This window comes from Furipterus horrens, unplaced genomic scaffold (assembly GCF_987537825.1).
Source record: "Furipterus horrens unplaced genomic scaffold, mFurHor1.1.pri manual_scaffold_4, whole genome shotgun sequence".
In the NCBI taxonomy this organism is placed as follows: Eukaryota; Metazoa; Chordata; class Mammalia; order Chiroptera; family Furipteridae; genus Furipterus; species Furipterus horrens.
The window spans coordinates 20159838-20187284 of record NW_028327174.1 but is presented as its reverse complement, the minus strand read 5'-3'; the positions used below and the strand labels follow the sequence as shown (position 1 = coordinate 20187284).

Below are 27447 nucleotides of genomic sequence, written 5' to 3'. Positions count from 1 at the left end.
TATTTTGCAAGATGCCATGGAAGAGAAAGTGTATATAGAAATGTGGCAGAATGATGGAATGAAGGAATGGGGATGGGGTCATGGGCCGGCTAGCTTGTGCTCCTTTTCGTTGTTTACTTTTACAAATGGGGAACACAGGGTTTTCTTTTTTCTTACCTTTTTGTTTCACTTTGGAAGCCAAATGATGCTTATGAGAAATGAAAACCACAGTGGAAAGGCTGCAAGTGACTTGAGAATCAAGACCTTAAGAAATAACTATACCAGTGACCTAATTTTGGGAATGTTGCCAGGAAAGGTACGCAAAAGAGCAACTAAGGGAGAGTCTAGGCAAGGAGGGCTGGGAAGACATATTGAGACCAAATAATTTGGTAAACATAAAATTAAACTGAGAGTTAGTTATCCTTTTTCTTGAACATGCTTTTAAAACAGTTGATTACATTTTAGTTGTTTAAAAATTATAAATATAGTGCATGATCAACAAAAGAAAGTCAAGCAATGCAGATAAAAACAAAATAATAAGGGAAAATCTCCTGCCTTCTTTCCCCTACAAGGGCAAATACTGCTATAATCTGTCTATCTTTTAGACCTTTTAAAACACTTTCAATATTATAAATGTGTTTTTGGAGTGGGAACTAACACTACATGTATTGTCCTATAAATTTTTTCACTCAATAATATAGATATCTTTCTAGTTTTTCAAATAATAGACATTATTTGTGTTCTTTATAATGGGTAATAGTTATTTTAAATAAAGTGAAATGGAAAAGAAGGCAACTTGGAAATTCTGAAACATAAGCAAATTTTATATTTGATGTATTTAAAAATTTTTTTTGGCCCTGACCAGTGTGGCTCAGTTGGTTGGGTGTTGTCCTGCAAAGCAAAAGGTCACCTGTTCACTTCCCAGTCAAGACACATGGGTTGTGGGTTCAGTCCCTGGTTGGGGTGTGTATGAGAGGCAATAGACTGATGTTTCTCTCTCACACCGATGTGTCTTTCCTTCTTTCTCCCTTCCTCCCCCTCTCTCTAAAAATAAATTTTAAAAAATTTAAGAAAGATATTTTAAATCTTTTTCTTGGTAAAATTTACTTATCAACATATTTTGTAAGTTGCTTGTAAAAGATACCCTATTAGATAGTGTTCTGCCTACTAGGATAAGATAGAAATAGGAAAGAAGCCGAGAGACATGCTACAGGTGATAAATGTAGGTTTCATTAGAAAATGTATAGTATAATTACAATTCTACAAAAGGTTATCTATATGCATAGAAGACAATCTAAGCGACACAGACACTAAATAAAATGCTAGCAGCTGTTATCACAGGATGGTTGAAATCATAGGTGTTTTTCTCATTATAGTTTTCTGTATTTTCAGCAGTAAATTTTTATCACTTAAAACTATTTAAAAAGTAAATGTAATATAAAAATGCAATGCATCTGATGAAAAAAAGTTTTTGTCCAAATGCTGCAGAACCTAAACTCATCTGAATTAGCATCCATTCCATCCACAGACTCCATAGTAACATAGTAGAAACACTAAGCCCTTGTTTGATTTTCTTAATCTAAGGACTTAGATTTGAGATCCCTCATTAAGAGAAGGTAATCTTTAGCATCATTGAAAGAGTTGATCAGAAAATGAGACAGAAATCAGGAGATAATATTTCTTTATTACATATAAAAAATTAACAAAGCAATATATATATATGTATATATATATTTTTTGCAAGTCCACAGGACCTCAGAAAAAAATATGTTCTTTATGTGAAGTTAATCTTATGGCACTGTGGTTCATGTTTTATATATTCAAGTACAGAAGAAACTATATAGAGAATGACTATGCAGGGGTACAGAAGATGAATAATAATGAAAAACTGTAATTTTGCGAACTAGCTCATACATTGTGTCAAAAAATGAGTAAATACAAATGACCATATACTGTTAATAAAGAAAAGAAGGAAACTGTTTCAATATTCAGGTTTAAATACTAAACACAAAAATAAAACAAATTCTGTGTCTACAAGAATTTTTGAAGTGTATACAGTGCATTGTAAATAAGTGAGCTTTTAAAAATTTAACATTCATTTCCTTTTGGCCGAAGCATATTTTTATACTTATGATTTCTTGCTCTTATTTTAAAGTCTCCTTTTGTTTAGTTTTTAAAAAGGTTTCATCATGGCTAATAACTGTGGCATCTATAATCTCTAGCCTGAAGTCTCTAGCCTGAAGCTGAAACTTCATGCAAACATATTCTCCTTTAAGGTTGCATCTTCACATAGTTTTTCCACATTTTCAGAGTCAATTAATACAACTTTCTTTATCTGATCACTCGTGTCCACATGTCATGGCAGTGCTTCTGTTTCAGTAGGTTTTTGTACTCGCCCTCTTCTTTTCTTGCTGTCAACAGCATCTCCAAACGTACACAAGTGGCAGGCAGTAAAGTGCTTTATACAAAGAAGTACTATACATATGTGGAGAGGTTCCTCTTAAAACACCACAGACCGAAGCTCACACACATCACGCAAGAGAAGGCTCTTTTTAAGAAACACCTTTCCTGATAGAATGGTTGGGGATTCCTTAAAACCTTATTAATTACTTTAAGTAGCACAAATGGAAGTAACATATCTGAAGTTGGGAGGAGTCCTTGTTATATGTATTGTGCTTAATGGATTACTGTTCAATATCATACTGCTATTAAAATATTCTTAGTAGTTAGGAATTTCAGAATCAGTTCCATACAAAACAGGTATCAGAGTAGATTTTTTTTTTATTCCGTTTTATGAAGCAAAGTGTATTTAAGCATGGATCCAAAAGAAATAGGTTAGACAAGGCCCATGCATTGGAACATTCCTCTACGTTTTGGCACTTAAAAAAATTCCAGTTTTATTACTGAGGTGTCCTTTCCAATAGGTTTGTGTTTTATACAGAGAGAAGTGCCATTATGTGCTGTATACCTTTATTGCTACTTGCATTCTCTTTTTAAAATATTCATGACTTTCCTTCTAAGAGATGGTTTCCATCGCTGAACAAAACTTTTCATATTCACAATTAGTCTGCCTTTTCTTACATCCTCATGTCCTGCTACAAGGTACTCCAAACCTAAAAGAGAACAAAGGGAGCCATATAGTGTCATGACTTTTTGAAGATGGGAGACATGACTTCAGTTTTTTTCAGGTTTTATGTATGCATAGTTAATGGTTTTATATACTCATTGTTGAAATAGGGAATAATACACAAGAACAGCTGATGCTTAATAAGCATTTGCTAAGTGCTTTACATGTATGATCTCATTAATCCTGAAACTAACCATAGAAGTAGGTATTATTTTTCTTCTTGTTTTACAAATAAGGAAACTGAGTCCTGGCAAGATTAAGAACTTGCTCAGTGTCTCTCAGTAGTAGCAGTCCTTTGACATAAGCTCCAGTTCATCTGATTACAGAACTAATACTCTATATTATACCACCCTCTATGGTAAAGAAGGAAGGATTCCATAGGCACTTAACATGCTGCTATAAATCTATTTCTTGGGGACTCATTATCTATGGTAGTGTATATTAAGGAGAATTTTATAAAAGTTTAATAACCATTTGGGAAAACATATTGGAAGAGAGTTACAGATTATACAAAATAGCACATATTTCCTAAATAAAGTCAATGTGCTTTCAAAATATAGGATGTTTGTTATACATTTTTAAAAAGGGAGAGAATTGACAAGACCTAGAGCTGACTTTGCTTACTTTATAATTAAAAATTCCAGCCCTGGCTGGTGTGGCTCAGTAGATTGAGCACAGGCTTGCTAACCAAAAGGTTGCCAGTTTGATTCCCAGTAAGGGCACATGGGTGGGTTGTGGGCCAGGTCCCCAGTTGGGGATATGTGAGAGGCAACCAGTAGATATCTCTCTTGCACATTGCTGTTTCCCTCCCTCTCTTTCTCCCTGCCTTCCCCATCTCTAAAAAAATAAATAAAATCTTTAAAAAAAAAATTCCTCTCAGGACAACAAACACACACACAAATGAAAAGACAGTCTCATTATCTACATAGTAATTAAAATAAATATGATAATCTACCTCAGTATATATTTGTAGTAATATCAATATTGGTATTTTGAAACATTTTTTACTAATATTATAGGATAAGCAAATAAGTAATTGTATTTATAAAATAAAAGTTTCCAAGATAAAAAGACATATACTTCAAAAGTCAAATTAAGGGAAAACACCAGATGTTAAAATTCCATTGAAAATATCAATTTAAATTCATAGTTAAAAAAAATATATATATATATATTCTTGTTTATTCACTGAAATGACCTAGAAAAAATGCCATTCCATGAAATTATTGGTTCAGGAAGGGATTATGAATTGGTGATAAAATCATTAAATGAATGGCTAATGGGAAACTTGATGTTTACATAGTGACTAAGTAGCACCATACTTATTGTTTTCTAGTCTCAAAAGGGACAAACAAAACAAAGCTGCCCAGTAGAGAGATCAGACTGTTATGCCTCTAATGCAAGGGTCAAGTTTAGCAGCACTGATGGTGGGTCATCCAGGTACTTACTATATGTCTTTTGATGTGATTTAACATCAAGTACCCAACATGAAGTATATAATGAATTTTAGCCAAAACGTTTATCATGACTCTATCAAGCTTTCCTTTCAAGAGTACAGAAAACATAGGAGTTAGTGGGACAAGCTAAATGACACCACAAGGAACCAAACAAACAAGTGTAGAAGGGTAAGACAGTCTACAGGACAGCTGGCTTGGTTTCTTCAACAACAGTAATTTCTTCAACAACAATAAAGAGGGCCCTAACTGGTATGGCTCAGTAGATTGAGCACCAGCCTGGAAACCAAAAGGTCACTGGTTCAATTCCCAGTCAGGGCACATGCCTGGATTGTGGGCCATGTCCCTGGTTGGGGGTGCGCAAAGAGGCAACCACACATTGATGTTTCTCTCCCTCTTTTTCTCCCTCCCTTCCCCCTTTCTAAAAATAAATAAAATCATTAAAAAGAAAGAAAGAAACTATATTTGAATAAAAGAGACTTGAGGGACTTAAAAACCAGATACAGTGTGTGATTCTGGATTGAATATTGGCAAGAAAAAACTAGCTCAAAAGAACATTTGGGGATCAGTTGGGAAATTGGAACATGGTCTGAGTATTAGATTATATGAAAATAAACAAATTGACAATAAAGAGCACTAACTGAATAAAGTAGGTTGTAGATTAAAATATATATGATGATTTCATTTTGGTTAAAAAATATGACATATACATGCACAAAGAAAGATCTGGAAGGATTTTCACTAAGATGTTAACAGATGATCTCTTGGGGGCAGAAATGTGAAATTTAAAAATTTCCCCCTAAATTTCTATAATGTACATATATTGCTTCTAAAAGGATGAAAGCTTGCTTTAAAAGGTTATTAAAATAAATCAATCCTAAATTTAAAGATAGCTATGATCATGTTTTCAAAAAAAAGAAATAAAAGGAAAATAATGACATAGAGAAGTTTAAACATTGGGGAGCACAAATGTAAGATGAATTATAAGGTATTTAAATTCTTTAAAGGGTAACCATAGCTTCTGCATGAGAAAAAATCCCAATATTTAATTAACAGACCAGTTAAAATATAATATAATGTTTTTGATAGTTTCTATTATTCCTAAAATAATAAAATTATCATTAAAGATTATAATAAATAATTTTTAGGAATATTTAATATTAAGTGTAGTATTTTAAATGGATTTATTTTGAAACTATAAAGTAAATAATATAGGAATTTGCCATTAATTTAAAGTATAAATATAAATTAAACTAATAAAAATGGTACTGAAGAAATCTATAAGTGATGGTACCACATCATGCTGCAAATTAGCATAAAACAGTGTTATCTGTTTCATCAGTTGTTAGCATTTGCATTTTATTTTCCTATCTCTATGTTTTCGACATCTACTTTGCTACATGTTTGAGGACACAAAATTTATTTTGTACCCATAGAAAAGAATACATAACGATTTAGTGCTAGTCTTGATGTTCTAAAATATACAATTGATGAATGACTAAAAGTGTGTATGACTGTAGGAATAAATGAATCTTCAGGGATGCCCAATTAGATTGCTTCTTTTCAAAAGTAGCAAAGGAAGCAAGTTTGCATGTTAGGTTTCAGATTTTTCTTATCAGCTTTCTTTGGCCTTAACCATTGAACTTGTAAAAATGGAAAAACAAAAGTGAAATGAAAGAGTGTCTGGTTTTGCTTTGGCAGGTTCCAGTCTTTTCAAAGTGAGTAAACATGTTTTCAAGAATTCTTTGAATAATTGTGCTTATGCTTTCAATTGTGATGAACTCAGTTGATTCTTTGTTTGGCAGAAACCTGATTAGGAAGTATAGTTCACTTCCTGGAGGGTGGATCAGATGGTCAAAGCTTTTGTTTTTAATGTCTGGCTAAAAAACTGGGCTGATTTTTTTTTTTTTTTTTCTTTTGCCAAGACAGTAGAAAGGGCTTATAGGAAAGGCCCGTGTACATAGATGTTTGGGAAATAGAATGCAGGTGAATGACTCTTCGTTTCCTGTATTCAAAAGTCAAGATTCTGATTACTTGATTTATTTCTTGCAACTATATTTATTTATTTATTTATTTATTTATTTATTTATTTATTTATTTATTTATTTATTTATTTCAAATGTCTTTTATTCTTAGAATTAAAATCAATTAAAACAAAATACTGAAGGGGTATAAAAGAGTGTGAAAGATTCATTAACAGTAGAAATAAAGTCAAGAAATGTATATGATTCATTGTTTAGATGGTTTGGGTTGGGGGAGATATTTTATTTTCTCTCTCTTAGTTATCTGTTTGTTTTTCTCAAATTTACTTGTCAAAGACCACAAACAACTTATTATTAACATAACTGTTGTTTTTTGGACTTACATGTGGAAGGAATTATATACCGCAGGGAAATTATGCACTTGTTTCAATAATGCCATTAAGACACAGATGGCAATAACATGAACAGGGAAGTACAGAGGATTAAAAAAAATTTTTTTTTTTTTGCTAGAACTTACTATCTGGCAACTATGTTACCATTATTGGATGCTAATGGTAGGTTCTGGGGACACGATGATCAAAAATCTAAATCCCATCCTCAAACTTAATGAGGGAGAGAGAAAAAGAAGCAGTTTATGACACAGTATGAGGAGCATACTTATAGTGTAAAGGTCTGAATCCCTTGCTTACTTGCTTGTCTCTACCTCTGCCATGACATGTTAAAGTACAAATTTCACTGCATGCCAAGGTTTTACAAGGTTTTTTGTTTGTTTGTTTGCTTGCTTGCTTGCTTGCTTATTTCTGCTGTTTCTAGTTTGAAACCAGAATGATCATTTAATGAAAAATAAGGTAACTTGGGAGTTGTTTTCTATCCAGGAGAAACAGATGCTTCTCATGCAATAGTAAAAATGAATTCAATATTATTTTCACAGATGGAATTTTGCATTTGAGCTTCCTTTGGGAGCAAGTTCTACCCAGGACACCGTAATGGGACCTAGCTTTCAGATAAAGTGTTAGTGGCAGATAAGTTCATGAAAGTGCTTTCTATGCTACTGACACCTGGAACCAATCTGAGACTTCTCTTTTAGAGCAGAGAATATTATATTGATGGATTTTAAAGTATTATACTTTAATAGAGCACCTGGAAGAGAAATAGTTTTTTGATGTCAGTTCAAAGAATTTCATTTGGGTTTTCCCCAGAAGTCAGATGTGAAAAGGAGAGATGTTCTTGCAGAGTTTATTTAGCTTGTGGTTCAGAGAATGTAAGACAAACAGCAATTCAGCAGAGAGAAGGTAGTTATTAAGTTAGAAAAATCTAATGCTCACCAGGATTGAGAATTGGACAAGTGCAGCCTCTGTTAGTCCATGATTCTGGATATAATGTTCGCATTCCTCGTAAAATTTTCAATTTGGTAGATTTTAGGACTTTTTTTATCTTCACATTGACCTCAGCATGAGATCCTTTATCGTGAGCTGATAAAATCTTTACTCTCAGCACTGTAACAACACAGTTCCAAAAGTCAAAATGCATAAATTTCATTTCATCTTTTGAGGTTTGAACAACTTAAATATATACTTCAGAGTATAATGGGAAAGTGAATTAATGATGATGAGAATGTGGAAATTAGCTTTAAAAATCATTAGGTTCAGAATTTTGTACTGGCTTCATCTAATTTAAATCAACTATACTCTTCCTTCTTAGATATTTTCAGCTCCTACTCATTCCCATATTACTATGCTAAAAGAATATTAGTCATTTGCCTATTGCAAGTGTAATCTTAAACACATTCAGCTATCAACTAAATAGAAAGAAGATACATAGGAAGTAGAATTGTTGTCCTGGTTTTTAATTTAGATTCTAACTATATTAAATTGTTCTGGCTGATTGTATATAATGTTATGACACAAAGCAAATGTTACTACCAGAATATATTTTGAATATTCTAAAGAGATTAAATAATATTACTGATTACTTTATCTTCTTTCCCTGGTATAAAATGCAGGCTGACTGGGGTTAGGGAGGCTGTCCTTCTAAGTATTATACATAATGACAGAGTTCCAATATTCTATATGACTCGTGATTTTATTATGCTCTAACATCTATGAAATGGATGGGGGGGTAGATTAAGTAATGGAATAAACTGGGGTGGGAAAGAAAGTAGACCTAAGGAACATTGGATGCAATATCCTATGTTATTAGAGAGTTCTTACTGGCTGATCTATATCTTGATGAAAGATTGTGTGTAATGAGTGAACTCTATCCTGGCTGGTCCTATATCCATACAGCTGTCAGACAGCTGCCTTTTTAGAATCACGAAATTTTAGATTTCTAAGGGGTCGTAAGAGCTCATCCAGTTTTGTTTTATGTGTGAGGAGGAAAGTTTTAATAAATTAAGTGAAGTGCTCAAGTTTGCATGACTGGTTGGTTAGAGGTAAAGTTTGGATTAGAATTCTGGTGACGTAATTGCATGAAGTGTACATAGCATAGCACTTCACACATAGCTAATGCTAAACGGCTACTTTTTGTATTTAGGGGGCATTTTTTTTCATTTGACTGTAAGCTCAAAGACAGTAGGGACCTTGTCTATTCATAAGGACAGCTCAATAAATATTTGCTAAAGGAATAATCAAATAAATCAAGTTTTTTTTTTTCATTAATTCAGTGAATGGGGGAGGGGTGGCTTCCCCCCAATCAAGTCTGTAGGTGTATTGTATTTAATAAGATCTTTGTACTTAGTTTGAGTAGATTTTCAGAAGCATTTAAGGACTTTAAACTCACCATATGTATATTTCATTCCGCAGAATGCCTTGGAGTTTCCTAACAATTGTTCCTTACATTCACATTTACCTACAGAAATTAAAGGAGAAATGATGTTAGATATTTAGAAACAAAGAGAGAAAGAAAAAAAAGAGAAATCGGCAAGTAAATCTAGGTAACATAACTCTTTAAGGCTTGAATGATTCATACAACATAATCTGTAAATACTAAGAAAACATGAGAAGTAATTCAAAAGAAACAGTCACTTCCTGAAGTGAATTAGTTATTATCCCATCAAGTACTGCCTTAAGAGCAATATAGAAATGTAGAAATACTAATATAATTTAATGCTTATAATTGACATTGCGATAAATATAGTTCATGCTAATGGAAAGGAGGAACAACTATAAAAAAACAATTAGATAACCTATAAAACACAATTATCTTTTTAGAATAAATGGTTACCACAACAAAAGTTAAAGAAAATAAAGTAAAGCAATTGGACAGTCCTTTCAAGGTAATGCCATCTGATTAAAAAAAATTTATTGAGCCCCTATGGTAAGCAAGACATGGGGCTATAAACTTCAGAGTGTATAAATATGAGCAAGGCTCAACTCCTGCCTTAAGGCTTACAACTCAGTAAGATGAATAAAGCAAGTATATAAGCAGTGATAAGTGTTCTAAGACACGTACAAAATGCTTGGGTGGGAGGTCACATGTTTAAGGAGATGGAATAAGTTTCATAGCTGAAAAAGAATTTGAAATGGACTTTGAAGAACAAGTAGTATCTGTTCTACCAACAGTTACAATTAAATATTACAGTTATGTGTGAGAGATTTGCCAGGCCTTGTGGAACACTTTCAAAATGCCTTTGTACATACTCTATATATAGCATTCTCATACTTATCTATGTATCTGTTTCCTCTCTAGACTATAATCCTTGAGGACAATGGTTATGTTCTATTCATCTTTATATTCCTAGAACCCAGAATGGATAGGATTTTCATTCTTACTGATTTAAGAAATAGATACAATTTTACTCCTTTCATCACCAGGCCCCTCTTTCTTTCCTGCGTGGCATTTCATAGGCATTCAGTGACAATAACAGCAGGTAACATTTACTGAGGAGAGCTTCTGTGCCAGGCAGTCACTAATGTGTTTCCAGTTATTTACTGGCATAAGATTCTAATATGTAAAAATTTGACAGGAATCGCCCTGGCTGGTGTGGCTCAGTGGATGGAGAGCCATCCTGCAAACCAAAGGGTCTCCAGTTTGATTTTCAGTCGGGGCACATGCCTGGGTTGTGGGCCAGGTACCTGGATGGGGGTGAGGGAGAGGCAGCTGATCAATGTAACTTTCATACATAGATGTTGCTCTCCCTCCCTCCCCGCTCTCTAAAAATAAATAAATAAAATCTGAAAAAAAATTCGACAGGAATATAGAGATAAAAAGATGAGGAAAAAAAAATAAAAGAGAAAAGGCAGAGTGTGTTCATGGAAGAGTCAGTGGTTCTGTTTCTCCCAGGTACAGACTGAGTGGGGAAATAGTAGAAGGTATCAGGGAGGACCTTGACTGATATGTAATTAAGGCCTGAATTTAACTCATTAGAAAAATGGGAGTTTTCAAAGCTATCAGTTTAAAGAAGTTAGTTAAATTTATATATATATACATATATATATGTGTGTGTGTGTATATATATGCAGGGGGAAGAGGCATGGGTGGAGGTAGAAGAGGTTTTGAGGGGATAAATGGTAATGGAAAAAATACAGTAATAAACTATATATATATGAAAATTAATCTGGCACTATCATATCAAAAGTATTGGAATGAAGAGAAAATGAAGGCAGGGAACAATTAGAAGCTAGTGAAATTGATAACAACAATAGTAACTAAACTGAATGCCAACTATAGGCCATAAACTATGTAAGGAATTTATCCATATGATCTTGTTTAATATTTATAATAACCTTCATGAGATAGGTATTATTGAAAAATGAAACAATGAAGGCTCAGAGTAATCAGTTAGCTTATTCAGGTAGCATAGCTGACAAGTAAAAAAGCCAGATTTTTAGTCTGGTTTGGGGAGAGTCTGAAACCCCTGTTCTTTCCACTATACTGTCTTTCTAAGCCAGATGGAATGTGGGTCTAACAGGTGGCTGTGGATCTAGATAGCAAGAAGTATCAAGGGATGCTGCAGAGACAGAATCTACAAGTCTTGTCAATGGTAAGGGAAGAGGAAGCATAAAAACGAATTCGAAGTTTTCAGCCAAGGTGACAAGAGAGGAGTGTAGTGTCACTAAGAGAAATAGGGAAGTGAAGAGAAGGAGAGGATTTCAAAAGTGTATTATTTAAGGTTTTTTGATAGCAATCCATTGTCTGACTTAATTATTGAAAGCCTGTGGAGTAGCTCATGACAGGAGAAAAGGCTGAAGGACTGGAACCCGGAAAGGACAAGAAACAGGAGAGTCCAGAGATTTAGGAACCTCTTTTATAGCTTCACTATTGGAATCACGAACTCTAATCATTTTCAGACTTTGTCACTTTCAGCAAAAGATTTAAATTCCAGGAACAGAATATCTGATTGGCCTCTGCAAAAGTCTATTAAATGGGGGAAGAGTGCTTCCCCAAAGGAAAACTGGGTCGAGCTATCACAGAAATAGTGGGAAAGAAGGGGAAACTAATCTGGCCAGGCAAAACACAGCAGAGGTCTATGATGAGAAGACTGTAATGACCTAGAGATGCTGACAGAACATTTGGGTGGGAATGAGAGTAGGATTCTGGTGAGACACATAGTGATGGGGAAAACAGTGAATTACTGGCTCTAACTATAGCTTCTCTAGGAATCAGGGAATGAGATCTGCCAGCAGAAAATCACAGTGGAATTAAATAGTGAGAGAAATCAAAGGTACTTAAAATCAGCTGTTGTGATTTGCTAAATAATATTGCTTTTAATCTAAACATAGCAGAGATGATTACTCATTCATAAATTATAGTAACTTAAGTGAACAGCCCACAGCCTTTGATTTTTTCCACCAAAGCAGGACAGTATAGTAACTACTATGTTATAAAACCAAATGGAATTCCAAATGGCATATATTATTCCTCAATATAATGTTCTTCTCTTTCGTCTTTCAGCCTATGAGAACATATGTAGGTCTGTTATTTAAAGATCTTTCTCTGGCTGCTTTCCAGTGCCCCCTTTTAATATGTTAAGAAATCGGACATTAAAAGTTGTTTTTGAATGAATCTCTGTTGTTCAGGCTTCAGCCTATATTTGTTTTCTTAAAAGAAATCTAGAAGGTGGGGCAAACCTATTTAGCTATACCAAGGTATTAGAATGTTAGAGAGGGAGAGACAGACAGAGGGAGACTGGAGAGAAGGAGAGGAGAGAGAGTGAGAGAGTATTGTTTACAGTTCTTTGGTACAAAAGCCAGTGTTGTTGTACAGAAAGTGAAATTGTACATCTAATGTTCACAAGAAGTGGCGGAAGTTAAGAGTATCTTGTTGGTATAGGATATTACATTCCTAGTTATGGAAACTTATGGTAGGTAAATAAGTAGGAAGGTGCATATGTTTGAGAACAAATCACAGCACTTAGGAAAGTGATGATTACTTTTCTATTGAAAAAAAGGCATCTAAGAGTACTATTCTATACCCAATGGAAATATTGCTATTTAGCAGGAAATGGAACAATGCCTTCCACAATCTGGAGCTCATCCAGATGAATTTCAGAGGCTCTCTGGGGACATCATAGACCTAACAGCTGTTGTGAACACGAGAGTCTGGAGTCAGTCTGAAGCCAGCACGTTAAGTGCTTTATTAGTGTGCTGCCAGCTCGCTGGTACCACGACGACTCACTTCATGAATGTCTTAAAACTTGATTTTTACAGATTGGCTTAAGCAGACAAAGTTGGAGAATTATGAACATCATTATGTTAGAAAAATGGAAGGAACCTTTCAAAAGTGGTTATTAAAATCAGAAATCAGATTATGTAGAATTAAGGGGAGAATAATGGGAAAGTTTTTTTTTCTTTGTCAAATGTGAAAAGATAAATACAACAACTTCATATTACCTTATCTTTCCCACCTTCTTCCCTGTTGTGAATTAAAATGAAACCATTAGGAAAATGATCATAAAATTGTTAAGTGAAAAAAACCATGATATAATATTACAAATACCAGTGTTTCTCAAATTTGGGTTCTTGATTCTTGAAGGGTCCATAAGTTCTTTACGAGAATGTATTAAAATTGTAGTTTCTAACTCTGCATCAGCCATACTGGCCTTCTTGCTGTTTCTGGAACAAGCCAGGCCTAGTCCCACCTCAGGGCTTTTGCATTTACTGGGTCCTTTTTGTAAACTCTTGTTCTTCTGTTATCTGTATAGTTCACTCCCTTACCTCCGTCAGGTTTTGTTTTTTCCTCCAGTGCCACCTTTCATAGGACTTTCCCTGATCATCCTACTTAAAAGTATGCTCTTCCCAAGCACTTCTTATCCCTCATCCCCATCCCTCTTTTATTTCTCTATTACACTAAACATCATTATATAAAATATTTTACTTATTTTTTAGCTGTCTTCCTCCGCAAGAATACAGGCTCCTCAGAGTCTGGGATTTTTGTCTATTTTGCTCAATTACTATATTTCAACAGTGGCACATAGTATGGGTACTCAAATATTTGTTGGATGAAGGAATGAATTTATAAATAACTTCTACAAATTAGTAAAAAAGTTACAGATAGGAAATTCACAGAAAAAGAAACCTGAATGACCAAGAAACCATGAAAAGTTACCAAACCTGTTAGTAATCAGGAAAATGCAATTTAAAATGGCAAGAATTCTATTTTACACCCAGCAAATTTGCAAAAATTGAGAAGTCCGATAACATTAACTTTAGAAGTCCAATAACTTGGGTTAAACTCTGCCTGAATTAACGAGTTAGATTAGTGCTTGGCCCCTGTTATGTGCCATATAAAAATTTGTTGAATAAATACAAAGTATTACTGACGATGTATGACCTCATACTTTGCTGGTGGAATGCAAATTTATACAACTACTTCAGAGAGCTATTTGGCAATATGTAGTAAATTTGACAATAAATACACCCATGACCCAACAGTTGCTAGGTTATGCCCTAGAACAAGGGCCAGCAAACATTTTCTGTAAAGGGACAGATAATAAATATTTTAGCCTTTGTGGGCCAAGAGGAAAAGTTAAAGAGATTGTGTAGGTACTTATGTAACCATTTGAAGTGTAACCATTTAAACCTTAGAGCAGGTAGAGCTCGTAGGCTGTAGAAAAATAGATGGCAGGCCAGGTTTGACCTGAGGACCAGAGTTTGCCAGCCCCTACTCTAAAGAAACTTCTCAAACGCATGAAGTCACAGCTAAGAACATTCATGGTAGCATTATACATAATAGTGAAAAACTGGAAACTGCAAATATCCTAAATGGCGAACAATGGGAGAATAAAAAGTGGCATATACATATAATAGAATGGACAAACTAAAAAATGTATCAATACATATTCAGGTAAAAAAAAGTTTTGAAAGTGCAGATAATTTATGTCCATGACATTAATATATATATAATATATATATATAATATATATAATAAAAACATGAAGGTGAATGATAAACACCAAAATTCAAGGTAGTGGTTACTCTGTGGAGTAAGAGAGGCTACTGATCTTGTAGACTGGTTCACCGGGAACTTCAGTGTATGTATAACACTTTAAAATTTAAATGAAAATATGAAACAATTATGGCAAAGTATAAGATTTGGTAACACTAAAAGGTGTGTATATGTGTTTTTATATAACATTTTGGCATTTGTAATGTTTAATAATAAAAATATTTTAAAACTTATTTAAGTTTAATTTGGATTATTTGGTAAGCACTTTAAAACCAAATACTGACACAAGAGTTCATGCTTTTACGTTCTAAGGAGCAATTTGGTGCTAAATAGAACCACTCAATTTTCTATGAGAAAAGAATAAAGGCAGGATGAACACAGAAATTATGTATTCCTAACAATATCACAGCATGCTCTTCAAATGAAGGAACAGTAAACATTACAGAAAGATTGAGCCATAGAAAATAATAGTAAATTCTAAAAAGTCATAGTAAATTCTAAGAACCATATTTATGTGTTTTGGCTTCATTAAAAATCATTTTTCATATTAAATTAATGTTCATTTAAATTTTATTAGTTTTATTATTTGGCTTAAATTTAGTTTGTAAAATTGTTTTTTTGTTTTCTAGTTGTAAAAAAGCTATAGAAATGAGTTCACAGCTAGCCTTTGGTTTGTACATATTAAGTTACCTAGGTAAGAATATTTTTCCTTTAAATGGACCTGTACTTTTCCTAATCTGATATATTCAGTTAGCACTCAACTGTGCAAAGCAATGTGTTTCATAATTTTTTAAAAGATTTTATTTATTTATTTTTTGAAAGAGGGAAGGGAGGGAGAAAGAGGGGGAGAGAAACATTGATTGGTTACCTCTCTCATGAGCCCGAGCCAGGGACCAGACCCTCAACCCAGGCATGTGCCCTGACTGGGAATCAAACTGGTGACCTTTCTCTTTGCAAGAGAACACTCAACCAGCTGAACCATGCATGTCAGGGCCTAAAGCAGTGTGTTTTAGAGAGAAGGAAACACAGCAAAGTAATAACAGTGGGATAAAGAGATTTGGGTGACAATTATTTTTACTGTGTTGTTTTACATTTTCCAAATTTTCTATACTAATTACTTATGTTACTATAATTATAAAAAATAAATAAAAGCTTGTTAAAATATCTCTTAGTTATATTTAATAGTCTTATCCTTATGGGGTGGCAGTCACAACTTTATTAAATCTCAGAACTAAAGAGTTCCTTTATAAGATACAAAAGCTGCTCTCTGGTTTGCTATGACTCACTATTGGTCAAGTCCCGACTCACAGATAGACAGCAGGCTCTCAGCCGGGGGTCAGGGGGGTGGGCATGAGGAGGATGGAAGGATTAAGCAAAAAAGAAAAAAAAGAAGAGAAAAAGCTCATGGACATGGGCAACAGAGTGGTGATTGCTGGGGGTGGGGAAGGGAGGTCAAAGGAGGAAGAGGAGGGTATCGGGGAATAAATGGTGTTGGAAGAAGACTTGACTTGGGGTGGTGAACACACAATACAGTGTGCAAATGATGTGGTGTAGAACTGTGCACCTGAAACCTGTATAATTTTGTTAACTGGGGTCACCCCAATAAATTCAATTAAAAAAAAAAGAAAAAGACCAGACTTGGAAATACAACTATTGTCTCACCTGAATGTCGCAGTGCAGAAAATCCTTGCTCATCTTCCCACTCCCATGTTGGTTCACTCTTATTTTGAGTGGAATGGAAGTCAGGAATTTCATGATACCAGTCTATGTCTGCGCTGCTAATAAAACAGAAAATAATGAATGCATTACTCAGGAATTTTTCAGAACTTGAATGAAATGAGTAAATTTATAGAGATTCAAACCTTTGTAACTACCTTCCCATCCTTTCACTTTTCAGAAATAAACATTATTTTAAGGGCCTATTGTTAAGAAGAATACTTTAATTTACAAAATGAAATGGACCATCTCTAGAATCTTGCAAGAACAAATGACTCGATTCTCAATTGGACAACAATTCTTTAAAGAGCTGTGCAAAGAGATATTTGCTCTCACTGATGGCATGCAAGATTTTCCATATCACTACCAGATCTTCCAAAGAAGATGAAAGACACAGAGATGAAAGCAAGAGCCACGTGCATTCACCTGCTGATGCAGTCTCCTGTGAGAGGGTCGCAGCTCCCTGCGCAGTCGCAGGGCCTGCAGCCATAGTCTCCGAAGCCCCAGTATCCCACCATACACCTGTCGCAGCGCGGTCCTGCCACCCCAGGCTTGCAAGGGCAGTCACCGTTGCTGGGGTCACAGAAGGTCACTGAGCTGAAAGGAAGGACAGCTGATCCAACTGGATGGCAGGAACACACTACAACAGAGAGGACACGCAAGGACTGCTGAGCAGATTGTACAGAGTGGGCCTGGCGACTCCAAAGTTCCTTTCAGCACACAGCATATCTCTGAGGCTCCTCCTTTCATCAGTTGGTGTATGCTCAGAGAATAAAATCTCATTAAGTTACAAATAAGACGATAAATTCAGAAAAGCATGTCTGCTGCAAAACAAACCACATCATTTATTATAAAATTGAAGACATTAAATATGAATGGATTTAGGTTGAGTGATGGGAACAAAGACAAAAAAAGAGCAACTCATGATATAGGAAAAAACTTATGAGTATGGTGTTCTGGAAGCCAAACAAAGAAAGTTTCAAAGTGGTAGGCAACATCAACTGTGTTAAATGCTGACAGATCCAAGGAGATGAGGAATGGAAATGGATTATTGCATTTGACAACATGAAGGCCATTGGTGTCCTTGATTGGATGTTTCAGTGAAACAGTGAGTGGCAAACCTAATTGAAGAGGACTCAGGAGAGAATGGGAATAGAGAAAGGTGAGCCTCGGAACAGACACCTCTTTTGAGAAGCTTTTCTATAAGGGCACAGAAATGTGGTGGCAGCTAAAACTGAATCGGGAGGTGAACTCAAGTGAAGTAGTTTGTTTTAAGATGGGAGAAATTATAGCATGTTCAAGGTGGATGGAAATGATTCAGTAAAAAGGGAAAAACTGGAGACCAAAAGAGAGATGGGAAAATTGTAAGGGGAACACTTCCTCACACTTGAGAAAGGTGGAGATTTGGTGTAGAAGAGACTGAATTGGCCTTGCGTAGGAGCATGATCAGTTCATAGCGACAAAATGGAAGGTGAAGCGTATGAACACGGATGTAGGTGAGCAGATAGATGAAATGGTGGCAGCTGGTGGGGTTTTTCTTCTGATTGTTTTTATTTTCTGGATGAGATAGGAAGCCAGGTCATCAGGTGACAGAGATGATGAAGAATGGGGATGGAAAAGTGAACAAGAGACTTAGGAAGTGAAGTATAATTGCCAGGCAGCATAAGGGCCACATTTGAGGTTAAAGTCATTAATTTATAGTGACTTTGGTTGGTTGTTTCTCCAGTCCCGTACAACTGAGAGGGTTCAGGTTTGATAAGAAGGAAAACGGATTTAATCTGCATGTGTTATGGATGGAATGTATGTGTCCCCACCCCCATTCATTTGTTGAAGCCTAATTCCCAATGTGATGGTATTTGGAGGTGGGGCCTTTGGGAGGTTTGAATATGGTCATGAGGTGATGGGATTGGTGCCTTTATAAGGGTACGAAAAGCAAAGAGTTCTCTGCTATAACAGGAAATGGCAGTCTGCAACCTGGAAGAGAGCTCTCACCAGAATCCAACCATGCTGGCACCAGGATCTCAGACTTTCAGCCTCCAGAACTGTGAGAAATGTTTACTGTATAAGCTGCTCAGCCTGTGGCATTTTGTTATAGTAGAGCCTGTATGGACTAAGACACGTGGAGTTAAATCCAGCTCCTCAGACTAGAATCTGTGGGCAGCCATTTCTGCAAGTCCTCGCTATATTAATCAAGAGTCCTTCCCCTCAGCGCTCTCCCAGCTTCCACAACTGCTCACAGCTCAGTTTGACAATCCTAATACTTCCTTTGTTGCTGGGATACCAAAAATAGTTGAACAAAGTTTTAAAAATGTGTTTATTGGGTTCATCACAAATTTGTGTACCCTAACCTCAGTTGGGTCCCCTAACTGATGCTTATTTAACCCATTTATTCAATTTTACCTGGCTTTTTTTTTTTAATAAAAATATTCTCACAGTGGCTGTCCCCAAATATTCCCAGACTCCTTAATTCACCATAACCTCTCCGTCTAAAAATTCTAATCAACTAAGTCCTCTGGATAATCTGTTCTCCACCTCAAAATCTCATTATCTTTCCAGTTTTCTCTGAGAATCATATGAAAAATTCTGGGAGCGATCTCAGTTTATGGCCTTGCCACACACTAGTTCTGTGATCTTGGGAAAGAAATTTAACTCTCCTGAACCTCTGCTTCCTCAGTGAAATATCTATATCATATGGAGATTCCATGAGGATAAAATTATTTTAAATGAAATTACTTCAGCAAGGTGCATAGCACAGAGCCTGACACCTACTAGGCCAACTTCCTGCTAAGTCTTCTCAACTAATATTCTAGATCCCATTCCCTCCTTTATTCCCTTGGAAACTTCTTTTATTGATTACTTTCTTTGTACTTAAAATCCAAGTTTGGCTTCAATCTGGCTTTAATGCTCAACTATGAACTATGGTTTTGGCAAGATACCTGGCCTCTTATTTTCTTAGTTTTCTTGTCTGTAAAATGGAAATGAGAATAATATTTACCCTCATTACAGTTGTAAGAATGAAAGGGGATTATGTATATAAAACAGTGCAGTGTCTGGCACATGGTTAATTAACTAATTAATTCAATTAATAATTCTTATAGAGTTGTAGGTTGTAAGATTTGTGTTGGCATAAGTAATGGTGCCAGCCCTCAGGAAACTCATAGTCTTGTTGGGAAAACAGATGTAAACAAAAAATTTCTATACTCTGGTAAGTACTCCAATAGAGATCTACATAAAGTGCTATAGGGGCCGAGAGGAAGGGAACACAGGTTGAGGAAATTACATAGGGACCAGAAAGGAGGGCTCATCTAGATATCCAAGCTGATCCTAAAAGATGAGTAGGACTTAGCAGTTGAAAAGGAGGGGAAGATAGGTAGTTGCTTATTCCAGCCTGGTCTTTAGATACTCTTCCCCATTGCATTTCTTTTAAATAATTTTTTAAAAATTAATTGTGCTAAAAAACACATACCATACAATGTACCAGCTGAACTGTTTTAAAGTGTACAGTTCATCCCCATTGCATTATAAGTTTCTGCATTATATGTGAAAGCACTTGCTACTCCCTGAAAATGTGAAACTCTTTCATGCCTCAGTGTCCCCTGGCGTGACCTCATTGCCTTTCGCCACCTTCGTCCATCTGGACCATGACATGCTTTCTTGTTCCACTCCCTCCAGACAGTTGACAATGCTCTCTTCTATGCTGCTTCTGTTCTTTGTATATATTTCTGTTTCGTGTATATCACAGTACATCATTATTATTTGTTTATATGCCTGTCTCCTGTACTACTAGACTCTGAATTCATTGACAGAAAGATTGTTATCTTCTTATTTTTGTTTTCTGGGCCCCAGAACAATGTCTGGTAGATGCCAAATAAGCATTTACGGAATTGACCTGAAGGACATTTCAGCGTGTAGGAATCATATATGAAAGGGCATGGCCTATTGGGGACTGTGAGAAGTTCAGCGTGTCTGTAGTGTGCATTGAGTAGAAAGCATTTGAAGTTTGTTTATTTTTTAAGAAAGAGGGAAAGGGAAGGAGAAAGAGAGGGAGAGGAACATTGATTGGTTGCCTCTGGGATGCCCCCATCTGGGGACCTGGCCCACAACCCAGGCATGTGCCCTGATTGGAAATTGAACCAGCAGTCGTCTAGTTCACAGGCAGGTGCTCCATCCACTGAGCCACACCAGCCACGGCAGCAGTTGAAGTTTGAAGTTTATCATACATTTGGGGAGAATGTAGACTATATAGCATGAATGTATCAAAGTGCTATGTGAAGACTTTAAAGGAAATCACATACTACAGTATAAACATTTCAGCACTTTGAGATAAGAACCAGTAGTTACCTTATCACTCAGTTAAGTCAGTTTGGTTCTTGACGGCAGATAAGGGAACCAGAAGAAAGATGTTGTAAGGTCCACGTCTAGTGCAATATGTGGTATTCCACTACTGCCACTATCTTTTCCTCTGACAGAAAATTCAGGCCTTTCTAGGACTTCACCTCTCTGTACTACCATATATTTTAAAACCTACACACATTTCAGGAATGGCCAGAGAAGAATGTGATTCTATCACATGTGCTAGTAGATTTCTGTCAATGTGACTTTTTACATAATTACAAGATAAAAATACCACTTGGAAACTATGCAGAACTCGCTCCAGGCAGAAGGCCCTGACATCTTTCACAGCATACTTCTCAGACTGCACACCGAGGCTTGCCTTGCATACCTATCTCCTGAAGTTTGTACAGCAGGCAACGTCTGGCACACATAATCTACATTTCTTACTTTCTTCCGAAATGCAAATATATTTCCTTCTTGCTTGGGGAAAAATAAGAGGTTTTTCTTAATTCTGGTTCAGGTTCTCATTTTCCAATGTATATTTCTTATTGATGGTTGATCCTAAAATGCAACCCAAGCACTTAATTTTTAGCTATTCATTATGATGAATGTCAAAGTCACAACCCAACTGGAGTGACATAAATCCTTACTGCAGCTTTGCTTTCTTGTTAGACAACATTTGCCCTAAGCTGCTCTCACAACAAAATTAGCAAAACAAAAGTATTTAAAATGTCATTTTTAATTTTTAATGTCAAAGATTTCTTTAAAAATGCAGATGGCTAATTTAAAACAGTATATTCTGTACTGATATGTACCGTTATAAGAAAACCTGAAATAATAATACAAAACATTCAAAACAGATATAATAGAGGAAATGGATACTTTTATAAACAATTTTACAACAGGTTCCCTTCAAATAATGAATTTAGATACTTGCTAAATGTTATGCAAAAATTTTTTAAAAGATTTTATTTATTTATTTTTATAGAGAGGGGAAGGGAGGGAGAAAGAGAGGGAGAGAAACATCAATGTGTGATTGTCTCTCGTGTACCCCCAACTGCGGACCTGGCCTGCAATACAGGCATGTGCCCTGACTGGGAATTGAACCTGTGACCCTTTGGTTCACAGGCTGGCGCTCAATCCACTGAACCACACCAGCCAGGGCTAAATGTTATACAAATTTTATTTATAGATACACAGTTGTAGCAATATATCTATTATGTAAAGCGCTGTCCCTATAGAGCATTTATAGAGAAGAGTTAGGACATTAGGATGCTCTGGAGTGTATTCTACCAGAAAGACTAACTGTTAATGAAACAATGGATGAATGCTTTTTTTTTCTAATCTTCACCTGAGGACATTCTTATTGATTTTTTAGAGAGAGGGGAAGAGATGGAGAGAGAGTGGGGAGAGAAACATCAATGTGAAAGAGAAATATTGATTGGTTGCCTCTTGTATGTGACCCAAAACCCAGGCAAGTGCCTTGACCAAGAATCAAACCCACGACATTTCAATCTATAGGACAACACTTCAACCAACTGAGTCACACTGGCCAGGGCATGGATGAACATATTTTTAAGTAACCTTGTGCATTTGTAAGGCTCTGAAACTAGCACTGTATTTGTTTCAACCACAAGTGCTGACAATAAATACAGCTGTTTGAAAATTACCTATAATATCTCTTAGAAAGACAGAAAATAAAACAAGGGTAATGTAATAGAGTTGGTAAGGTCACAAACTTAGGAATCAGACTGGATAAGTTCAAATCTGGTTATGAGGCTTATTCCTTTGTGAAATTTACCTCCTCAAGACTTAATTTTTTCACTGATAAAGAAATAATACCTATGCCACAGGTGTGTGTGAGGATTAAAATAAGACAGTGTATGTATGTAGCAATGTATCGGTACTTAGTGGCACCAAATGCTCAAAGAATAAATATTATTATTATCTAGATGAAACATTGGTTTTAAAATGCCTATCATTCATTCATTCATTCATTCACACCTTCATCAAAGACTTCTTGAACTTCAGAGTTAACATCAACTATGCTAGGGGCTGAAGATACAAAAATGGATACAGAGCCACTAACTCTTCAGTAATGAAAGGGAGATATGCAATAAATAATTACAGGGCAGTAAATTTGTAACAATGTAGTCCAGGGTGCATGGGAACACAGAGGAAAGAACAATAACTGCCGCACTGCAAGTAAAGGCTGTTTTTAAAGGAAATTAATCATCAAACTGGCTTTCAACATAAGCTGAAATTCCCTGCTTTGCACCTGGAAGAAATTTGGTGGCAGATAGCTTTCTTGACTATTCTAAATCCTATCAAATTAGGTAACTCTCCTGTTACATATTCCTTTCTTCGGATTAAAAAAAAACAAAAAAACAATCTGCTGTTACTGTCCTTTTGTGGACCAGAGTATGGGAAAAAGTTAGGGTATGATATATGGTCCTGCTGCTTATAAGACGGTACCCTACAATGTAACATGGGACAAGAGTCACAGCTGTCAGCCTATGTGAACATAATAAGCATGTACAAAATGGCCAGGAACATAATGGAAAAATTCCAGCTTCCTGAATTCTCATGGGGTTCCTAAAGCCTTTGGTGGTGGAGTCACAGGAGACCATAGCTGTCTTTACACCTTTATTCCCACCTTCACTAGAAGTCTAGGGGTCTGCATATCTTTCGCTCAGAGTGATCCATGAGTCCAAGCTTGCTGTTCAGCACCTTACCCTTTTAAATTGCCGGACTCCTTCACATTACCTTATGGCTCTAGTTTTTCCTATTTTGTTCGAAAAAGCAACACCGGGAGCAAAATACCCTGAAAGTATGTGCTTCTGGTTTGGCTTTTCTAAAAATAGAACTCAAAGTTCAAGGCCCTCAGCTGGGAAAGAAGTTGTTGGCCAGGCCCTTTTATCACTGCCAGTGGCTACTCCAGTGTGCTGCCCAGGCTCCCCAAATTGTTTTCTCCTGAAAAGGCCAAGGCCCTACAGCATTTTTGATGGGGAAATTTTTTAATGTCAAAGCTGTTTTGAAAGCTACCCAGCTTCCTGCCTACGTTCTTAGAGAACTGGGAGTTAAAGGAGATGACTTTGAATGCAGCTCTAAACAGAAAGGAGGTAACATGAACTGCTGTTACTATATTAAGTGAGAAGTTAAATGTTCGATAAAATAAAATCTTCCAGTTTTTTTGGTTCCATTTTCCTCTTTCTTTCTACTATCAACTATATTTGCTAGTGGATGACTAGCTATAAAATAATAAAGAAAAAATTACAAATGAACTTTACTCTGTCAAAGACAATATGGTTTACCTCTTTTTTAACCTAGGGAACGGTTTTCTATTCATCCTTTAAATCTATATACATTGTGTTCAAAGATATCTAGTTCCACAATATTCAAGATGTATGCTAATTTCAAATAAAAGTATACTAGAAGAAATCTAATAAAGAATAATCTAAATTAAGATGCCTTTCACTTACCAAAATGTAGTGTCTCCTCAGTTACTGTACATACCACATAAAAGAAGATCTGTTTTCGTATGAAAACTATCAATTCCTGCCTCTATTTAATGTTTTAAAAATAAAGGTAAGGTATTTAAGTATATTCATTATCTGCTTTCTGTAAACTTTTAAACAAGTAATACTAATAAATATAAGTGATACTCTTTATTTTAAATGCTTCACTATATGACCCCTACTCAGACCCTAAATTTGATTTTTGTATCATTCCTTTCCTGCTTACTAATTGTAATTGAGCCAGTTATTCTTTATTCCTGGGTATGCCTTAGAGTTCTTTGACAGCTAAATAGCCAATTTTATATTCCTGGGTTGCTACTTCAGTTAAGACTGAACAAAGTACTTTTGAGTGTACAAACAAATTTTACTACAAGGAAACTTTTTGATATAATTTTGGACTCTGTATTTTGCTTTGAAGGATTTGGTTATATCACACACCATTCATTATCTTTTTGTTAAAGAAAACCTCCTATATTCCCAGTCCACTCAAGCACCACCTACCAGGCACCTAGCCAGGAATTGAGGTCATTCCTAACTCCTTTTTCCTTTGGAGAAAGAACACTTATTTATTCCATCTATCTCTTAGATCTCTCCTTTGAACTGATGTTGCTAGTCCCTGCTATAACCTGCCATAGTACCCTTTTCTTAATAACACTTATTGCAGTCTTCAATTACATATTTACTTGGGTGAATTTATTTATAGCCTGTTTCCATGGGGTTAGGGACTGTTTTATTGTATATACAGTGACTATGATAAGCCTGCCACATGGGCAGCATTGAGTAAATCTATGTTGAGTTTTTAAACATGGATGAATTATAGTCACTTAAATATTTCTTAATGATTGACAGTCTCTTTATGATTTTTTTCCCACCTCACTGTTATTCCTATAGTACACGGTGAAGGCCTAGAAAGTAGGAACCATATCTTTTCATCTCTGTATCCTCAAAACGTAGGACCATAACTGACCCACCTTAGGGACTCATTCAATCTTTGTTGAATGAATGAATGAATGCATTTCTCAATAACTGACAACAAAGTCTCGTACTATTTATTTTATTTTATGGGTTTTTAGTATCTTAGCACCACAACATTTGCAATACTAAGATTCCAGAAACAGAAAAAAAAAAAAAAAACAGATCCATAGAAAACTAAAATGATCAAGTAGAACAGATAATTCTTAATCTTGCCTGTGCAACACTGTTCCCTATGAGTGTGAGACTATTTCCTATATTTAATACTTCACTCAGTCGAGTTTTTTTATTTATTGTTTGTAATAGAAGTTCTTTATTCTAACTCTGTAGGAGACATTCCCCACCTATAAATGCCTCTCACAGGCAGCAAAATTTTTCTGTCACATTAATCAATCTGAAATTCCTTCTAATTATATCTAATTATGACTCTTTGTTCTAGGGAAGTAAATTATTTTTTTTGCCACTCCCTACATCCCTTACACCTTTCGAGTATGTGTAAAAGGTTATATTCTCTCTGAGAAGTTTCCTAGTTGACCTGAGAATATTTATTCTTTTTTATATTTACTTATTAGTCTCCCTCTTTTTTTAAATGTTTGTTGGTCTATCTGGAACACCCTCCAGTTACCCTCACCTTTCTTATACTAAGAAGTCCTTAAGATAAATACAGTTCTTTAATCAAACTTTACATGACTCTTGATCAGTAACCAGGGTCTTACTCAAAATCCAAAGCAATATATATTTTAACAATCCATCTTTAAAAATTATTTTTGGCCCTAATACATATGTCTGATTACTTCTACCTTTGTTAATTCATTTTGTTTTCATCAACTAGGTCACGGTGTGGAATCAAGTTCTTTGGATCTTTGTAGGTCTTTGGTTCAGTCCTTGAGGGCAAACAAAGCTGGGTTTAAACCCCAGCCCTGACTCTAATCAGCTACATGAACTTGGACAAACTATATAATTAATTTAAGCCTCAGTATCCTCACTTATAGCCTGTGTCCTCACTTATAAAGTACAAAAGGCACTGCCTAACTCATAAAAATTGCTAAATGAGATAACGTATGTAAAATGCCCAAGACATTGTCTGGCCCATAGTAGCCACTCAACAAATGCTAGCTCTCTTTTTTATACCCTGTCTAATTTTGTCCAACCTTTCTAAGGGTTTTGATATTTTATAATTATTTGCTTGATTATTTAATTCCTGTCCTCATCAAATGCAAAATAACATATTATTTATTTATTCAGGGAATTACACTTTTGGTTTTGGAGACATTTTAGAGAATTTCATAATCTCTCCTACTTCTCTTCCCCAATCTGACTATCTTTTATTATTCATCAATTCATAAAATTTCTTCTTTTTGTGTGAATTTTAATATATATTATTTAATCTTTTAAAAAGATAGTCCTACTCTGATTATTACATTATGATATATGTATTTTTCTATCTTTTTTACTTTTAACCCTCTTACTTGATATATTAGATGTTTTAAAAAGCTGAGATTAGAGTTTCCAACTATTATTGCTGAGCCACTGGTCGATTTAAAGTTTTCTTTTCAAAAAAAAGTTGCTTCATATTGATTCTATGCTGGAATCATTCACAGTTACTTTCAATATAAAACAAAGATGTCTATGTTGTTTATATGACATAGAAAGGATTCATGTGGCTTTCTAAAACTACAATTTGAAAGAAAAAGAACACTACTGAAAGAAATGTCAATGAGCCATGAGAAAAATCCTTTTCTGAGACAGACCACAACATAGGTACAAGAGTGATAAATGGAAGGTGCCTATGGGTTCCTAAATGTGTCATTGTGGTAAGGTATCTGGATTTTATTAATTTAAATTTTTTACTTCTGAGACAATTTGAAAGGAAAGAAAAATCATCCTAGAGGTAGAAAAAAACAAAATAACTGTCAAATAGAGGTATGAACATACAGACAAACAGAAAGATTCTTCATGGGAGTATATGAGAAGGTCAT

The 27447-nt window shown here is 35.3% G+C and overlaps 1 protein-coding gene across 2 annotated transcripts in view; it reads right to left on the bottom strand.

Annotated features, from left to right (window-relative positions):
* Positions 1–1726: 1726 nt before the first annotated feature.
* Positions 1727–27447, bottom strand: part of NTN4 (netrin 4) — a 96861-nt gene continuing 71140 nt past the window's right edge. The window contains exons 6-10 of one of the 2 annotated variants that reach the window (XM_090272671.1): positions 17070–17283; positions 16590–16705; positions 9321–9389; positions 7868–8038; positions 1727–3092 (exon numbers count right to left, since the gene is read on the bottom strand). In XM_090272671.1, coding sequence (XP_090128797.1) covers positions 2956–3092; positions 7868–8038; positions 9321–9389; positions 16590–16705; positions 17070–17283 — 707 coding nt within the window. In that variant the 3' untranslated portion in view covers positions 1727–2955. The remainder of the gene's footprint in view (positions 3093–7867; positions 8039–9320; positions 9390–16589; positions 16706–17069; positions 17284–27447) is intronic. The other variant, XM_090272672.1, reaches the window with a different exon arrangement.